General features: G+C 49.5%; 1 protein-coding gene across 1 annotated transcript in view; it reads left to right on the top strand.

Moving 5' to 3' along the window:
- Nucleotides 1-5,561: 5,561 nt before the first annotated feature.
- RASGEF1C (RasGEF domain family member 1C) overlaps nt 5,562-6,000 on the top strand; it is a 109,750-nt gene continuing 109,311 nt past the window's right edge. Inside the window, exon 1 of the mRNA XM_065409602.1 lies at nt 5,562-5,726. Within this exon, the coding sequence (XP_065265674.1) occupies nt 5,562-5,726 (165 nt within the window). The remainder of the gene's footprint in view (nt 5,727-6,000) is intronic.

The raw sequence follows: 6,000 nt of genomic DNA, 5'->3' as shown, positions 1-6,000 counted from the left end.
GGTTCAGAGACTGAGGACGAAAATATCCCCTTTTGCCAGCTTTCTTTCTTTCCTTCATCAAAAGAACTGTGTTTAGCTTTTAGATAATGGCAAAGGGACAAATCCACGTTTTGGGGGCAGCCAAATAGATGTGGCTGTGCTGAGTAAGGGGGGAGGGCTGGATATGGGGCAGCCAAAAGGGCAGTCTCTACATGAGCTCCCTCCATGGCAGCTCCTTTGAGGGGGTGGGTCGGGGGGGGGGGGGGGAGGGAGGCGGAGACAGAACGGAGGCAGGGAAAGATACTCTATTGCAAGGGTAGGCAACCTATGGCACGCGTGCCAAAGGCGGGACGCGAGCTGATTTTCAGTGGCACTCACGCTGCCCGGGTCCTGGCCACCGGTCCGGGGGGCTCTGCATTTTAATTTAATTTTAAATGAAGCTTCTTAAACATTTTAAAAACCTTATTTACTTTACATACAACAATAGTTTAGTTATATATTCTAGACTTATAGAAAGAGACCTTCTCAAAATGTTAAAATGTATTACTGGCACACAAAACCTTAAATTAGAGTGAATAAATGAAGACTCAGCACACTGCTTCTGAAAGGTTGCCGACCCCTGCTCTATTGCTACATGTATTCTCTCTCCTTCCTTTCGTGGGGAGGAGGGATGCTAGAACGTCACTGTCACAAAGCTGTGTGAAGCCGGGGGATTATCCCTTTCAATGCTAATACCAACAAGTGCTGCTTTTAAAATGCAGAGCTAAGAAGGGACTAAAATATTGGCTCTAGGATATTTCTGACTACTTCTGAAAATACTTTTTTTTACAATGTTTTGTATATTTTTGGCCAGTTAATATATGTATGTGGTGTAACTTTGCTGAACATCTCAATGTTATCACTTTTTCATATCTAGTTTGTGGTTCATTTTTTTCCCCTTCTGTCTCACAGGTGTCTTGTTAAAAAGGAATAAAAATGTTTTGCTGCAACTTAAAATTTATAATTATGTTGAATCAAATTACTCCGCAGTACTTACTGGATGACAATTGTGTAATTGATACACATCTCTGGTGTCTGTCACAGAGACAATGGGCAGTGCAAGCATTTTAAAAAAAGATCAGGTTCCTGACAGAAGAGGAAATCAATGTTTAAATAACGTAATCATAAGCAAGACTACAACTTCCTATGAGCTGTTCATTTGCATTCTTTTTGCTGCTTCCTCAATGTAGTTTTGTGCAAGACACTCTGCTAGGAAGGGCATAAAATGAATTTCCGGATGATCAAATAGGACAGGATGAAAGTAATGGTAATTCCACATAGGCATAGGTGTACAATGCCAAAACTCACTCAATGGGAGATATGCTGTCGAATCCCTGATGGAAAAGCATGCTATTAAGACTTGGCTTCACAGTTTGATGTCTGCATTGCAGTTTAAAACACACAGGGTGACACAAGGCTGAGGAACATAGCTATGAGAGAGCTGTACCCGTCCCATGAAATCCAGCACATACCCACTTTCTTCTTTCCCCTCCACCTCTTCGTAGCAGCTCAACAACTGTGGGCTAAATCCTATTCCCAGCAGACAGCTCAAGTAACCTGGATGTGTGTTGGGAAAGGTCTAGGGGAAAACTAAATCCAGGCCTGCAGCCATTGTACTTCCACTCTGTAAAGAAGAATGGACAGTGGATTCACATTGCCAGGAATCCCTTATCCTACCCCCAATTCCCCTTTTAGCTGCGTACATAGAGTAGTGTTCTATAGACAGCACTTATGAACTCTGTAGGTTCCACCAATCCTACCCTCTTGCTTCATCACCCAACCATGGAGCAGAACTGCATTGCTGCCACTTCATCCTAGGCTCTTAGCCTCAGATTCCCTTCCTCCTTCCTTTTCCTCCCCCCAAAGGCAGAGAGAACTTTCTAACATTCCCAACAGATTTAAAAATAAAAAAATTGTGGAACAGAAAATCTACCTTTTCGAACAATGTAACAATTCCCTTTTTTACAGCAATGTTTCTTATGGAGAATATGTCATCTGAAAAGAATGTACTCCATTTTAATTCTGATTCTATACAGCAGGGGTCGGCAACGTTCGGCACGCGGCTCGCCAGGGTAAGCACCCTGGCGGGCCGGGCCAGTTTTATTTACCTGCTGACGCGGCAGGTTCGGCCGATCGCGGCCCCCACTGGCCGCGGTTCGCCGTCCCGGGCCAATGGGGCGGCGAGAAGCGGCGCGGGCGAGCGATGTGCTGGCCGCGGCTTCTCGCCGCCCCCATTGGCCCGGGACGGCGAACCGCGGCCAGTGGGGGCCGCGATCGGCCGAACCTGCCGCGTCAGCAGGTAAATAAAACTGGCCCGGCCCGCCAGGGTGCTTACCCTGGCGAGCCGCGTGCCGAACGTTGCCGACCCCTGTTATACAGTTTGAGCATTGGCCTGCTAAACCCAGGGTTGTGAGTTCAATCCTTGAGAGGGCCACTTAGGGACCTGGGGCAAAATCCGTACTTGGTCCTGCTAGTGAAGGCAGGGGCCTGGACTCAATGACCTTTCAGAGTCTCTTCCAGTTCTATGAACTAGGTATATCTCCATATATTTGCTTAGCCCTCAGGCACTCATCTCTCCTCTCGTCTGTGTTAACTGTCATTGCACTGTGCTACGACTGTTTAGCATTGCCAACCATTAATTACTTTCCTGTATTTGTCAATTTAAGGCAGGCTCTACACTTTTACTGTAATTTTTGTACTTCAGATTATTACATTCAGTTAATATTGCAGGTAACAGACATAAAAGAGCAGATACAAATTAATAGAAAAATAGAGGCATTACATAAAATAGTTAAGTAATGGGATGACATGTAACATGTTTCCTATATGTATAAACTGTGTGTATGTCAGAGAGAGTGCATAAGATCTATAATTCACTACCTGGAAGCATGCCACATTTATGATGTGACTTTTAACAGGTTTTTCTTTAGCAGTTCATAAAATACAATAGCTGTTATGAACTGCTCAGAGTTCAGAATTGCGTGATCACTTTTTTGGATGACTGTAATAGTCAAAATTACCATTTTTCTTCTAGCAACAAGGAATTAAAGTTCAAGTAGCTGAGGACCTTTCAGCCTGGTGTGATGCTTGTTGCAACTGACAAATGATCATAAAACCCTCCATTATGCACTAAAAGGAACTTCTTGTTCTTTTTTTAATAGTGTAGGATCAATTGGGTGTGTGCTTTTGTGTTTTCAGAAAGCAAAATTTAAAAACATAGCAAAATGGAAATAACAATCAGGTGCTAGACCAAGATCATTGATACTGTGTCTGTATGGGAGGTTCTCCTGCCTTTCACTTCCAATATGTGATAGGACCTATTAAGGGACAGCTAGAATAGAACATCTTTGAAAGTGTGGTATAATGTTCAGCCAAGGTAGAACAGAAACCAGAGAAACCTATTTATGGAACTTATAGGTCCCTTGTCTCTACCCTGCCTGCTTCCAGGAACCTTTTTCTAGTGGGTATATTAAAAAATGAAGGACAAGATCCTCCGATGGAAGGGGGGAAAAAAAAAACAGGATCGGGCTATAGTGGAAAGTTAGCTTCCCTGGGATCATCCATTATGATGGGATTCAGAGAGGAATGGGCTGGAGGGAGCAGACCCTCACTTGTACAGCCCTCTTCCCTCCACCACCTACAGAGCACAGCCTGAAGCCCACAGCCATGGAGGGGCAGGTGCACAGTAGCAGGGCCAGTAGCAGCATTTCATCTCCTTCCTGCAGCAAGAACTGTAAGCAGAGGATTGCACATTATTGTAGATCACTCAGAGTCTCCCCAGGCCAGTTATTTCTTCTGTCCCTCTGGTGTATGTGTGGAATAATTATCACAATGTACATCTTCTCATTAAATCCAGTAAACACCGTGGGAGAGTGACTTACTATAAGTGAGGTTTAGATTAGATGACATTGGGCTCCATTCTGTCTTCAATGCACAGTGCTGACTTTTTCAGTAAAAGTTCAAGTTCTGGGCTTCTCCAGGAGATGTAGCTTAGGGGCCGCTATCCCAGAGTAGTGCAGCCAGGAACTGCCCTGCTTAAGGCAGCCTCACCTCCCAGGGCTACCACATGGTAGCTCTGCAACCTGCATTGACCCTGAATCTTAGTAATCATGTGCAGTATGAGAACTCCTACCCTGTCCCATACACGCTGGTGTTTGCACAGGCCCTGTGCTGGGGAATTCTCCCATGGCTAAGGCTTTTTATTATTTAGCAGGTCCTCCAGAAAATGAGAACCTGGAGCACTTTACCCTGTCACCACGTGAAATAAATCTGCTCCAGATCAGTACTGCCCAGAAGTCAATACCCTCTGTTGGCTGCTTGGCCTACCTGAAATTAATTAGTGGGCCTGGCCCATTTTCTAACATTTCCACCCTATACGTGGCCTGCTCTTGTTGGCAGTCTCTAAAGAGGGATCCAGGCCTGAATGGAAATAGGGACTGAACTGATCGGTGCTGCCCTTGAGCTAGTCCCTCCTGCTCAGAGGTGATGGAGAGTATAGGGGCCCCTTGCACTGGCACCCTCTGTTCTCTAGTTACAGGTAACTTCAGGCTGCAGGGCTGAATCTTTTCTCCAGCACTAAATTAGCCTTACCCAGAATGGTTCAAGCTATTGCAAATGCTTAGGAAAGTGAAGGCGGCTGCTCTTGTCCCTCCATATATTTTTAAAAGAATGTGAACTTAAAAAAACCCTGCTCATTATTCTACCGCCTTGTGGGCTAAGTCCCAGCCAGGGGGCAGGGTTTTCAACTCTATTACCCATCCCCGCAAGGAGCAGCTCACAGAAGGAGCTGTAAGCTTCAGTGTAGTGTGTCTCTCTCCCCTGCCTGTCATGCCCTACACCTGCACCTCCCCTCCAACAAGGGATTCGGCGTTGTGAAGAAGACCCCGGGGCCTGCTGCACTAACTCTGCACAGTAGCCAAACTCCCATGTTGATTAGCTCAACTGCCAGCCCCAATTACCAAAGAGAGAGTGGATGATTCTATTAGGGACCAGCTGTACTGCCCTAGCCTCTTCCCGGGCTGCTCCCTGCCCTGGCACACTAGACGCTTCCTGCCTCTTTAATCCGCTGGACTGGAGTGGGGGCCCCGGCTGCTGGAAGGGGGGAGACTCCCTGCTCCCCAAAGAAACCGGCAGCTGCTTCCTACCCCAGCCACAGGCCCCCAGCACAAGGGCTCCCCCTCTCCCACCCGTGCGGGACAGGCACCCTGTGCCCCCCAGGCAGGGGCTGGCTGACAGGCAACTAGGGCCCAAGGGGTGCAATCAGGGCTTGCACCTGTCTCCTGCCCAGCGCCTAGTGCTCCCCCCAGGCGCTGGGCAGGGCTGGGGCCGGCGGGGCGGGGTCTCCCCGCTGCCTGGGGGCTGAGCAAGCCGCGTGAGGAGGGGGCTAAGCCGCTCCGCCGCCGGCCTCTCCGCCCCCGTTCCCCAGCGCGGCGGCCAGGCGGCGCTCTCCGCCGTCGCTGCTGCGCCCCAGGCGCTCTGGGCTGGGAGGCGCCGCGCGGAGCCGGCAGCAGCCACTCGGCAGCGCCTTGGCACCGGGCGGGCGGATGCGAGCGGGTCCCTCGTCGGCTCTCGGGGCTGCGGAGGGGAGCTGCGCTGCGGGGCGCCCGGCAGGGGGCTGGGGAGCGCGGCCGGCCGAGCTCCAGGGATTTAGCCAGCGCGGGGCTCTCTCCGATGGGCTGGAGCCGGGGGATAACGCGCGCGGAGCTCCGGTGAGTACAAGCCGCGTCCGGGCGCGCCGGTGTTCGCCTCTCTCCACTGGATGGAGGCGCAGTGAGCATCTGCGGCTTGCCCTGACACCGGCACCTCTAGCGCCCTCCCTGGTGCGGGGCTCATTGGAGCCGGTCATTGGTTCTTTGGGTTTTTAAAAAAAAAAATACAAAAACATCTGCAGACGTGGCAGGATAGAGCTGCCCCGTTCTCGGCTTTAAATGCACGTTGGCAGGGCTGCAAAGATGGCTTGTCTGCTTAGACAACTGCACCCCA

This window comes from Emys orbicularis, chromosome 8, assembly GCF_028017835.1.
Source record: "Emys orbicularis isolate rEmyOrb1 chromosome 8, rEmyOrb1.hap1, whole genome shotgun sequence".
NCBI lineage: Eukaryota > Metazoa > Chordata > Testudines > Emydidae > Emys > Emys orbicularis.
Note: the sequence above shows the minus strand (reverse complement) of the source record. Positions and strands in the feature narration are given on the sequence as shown.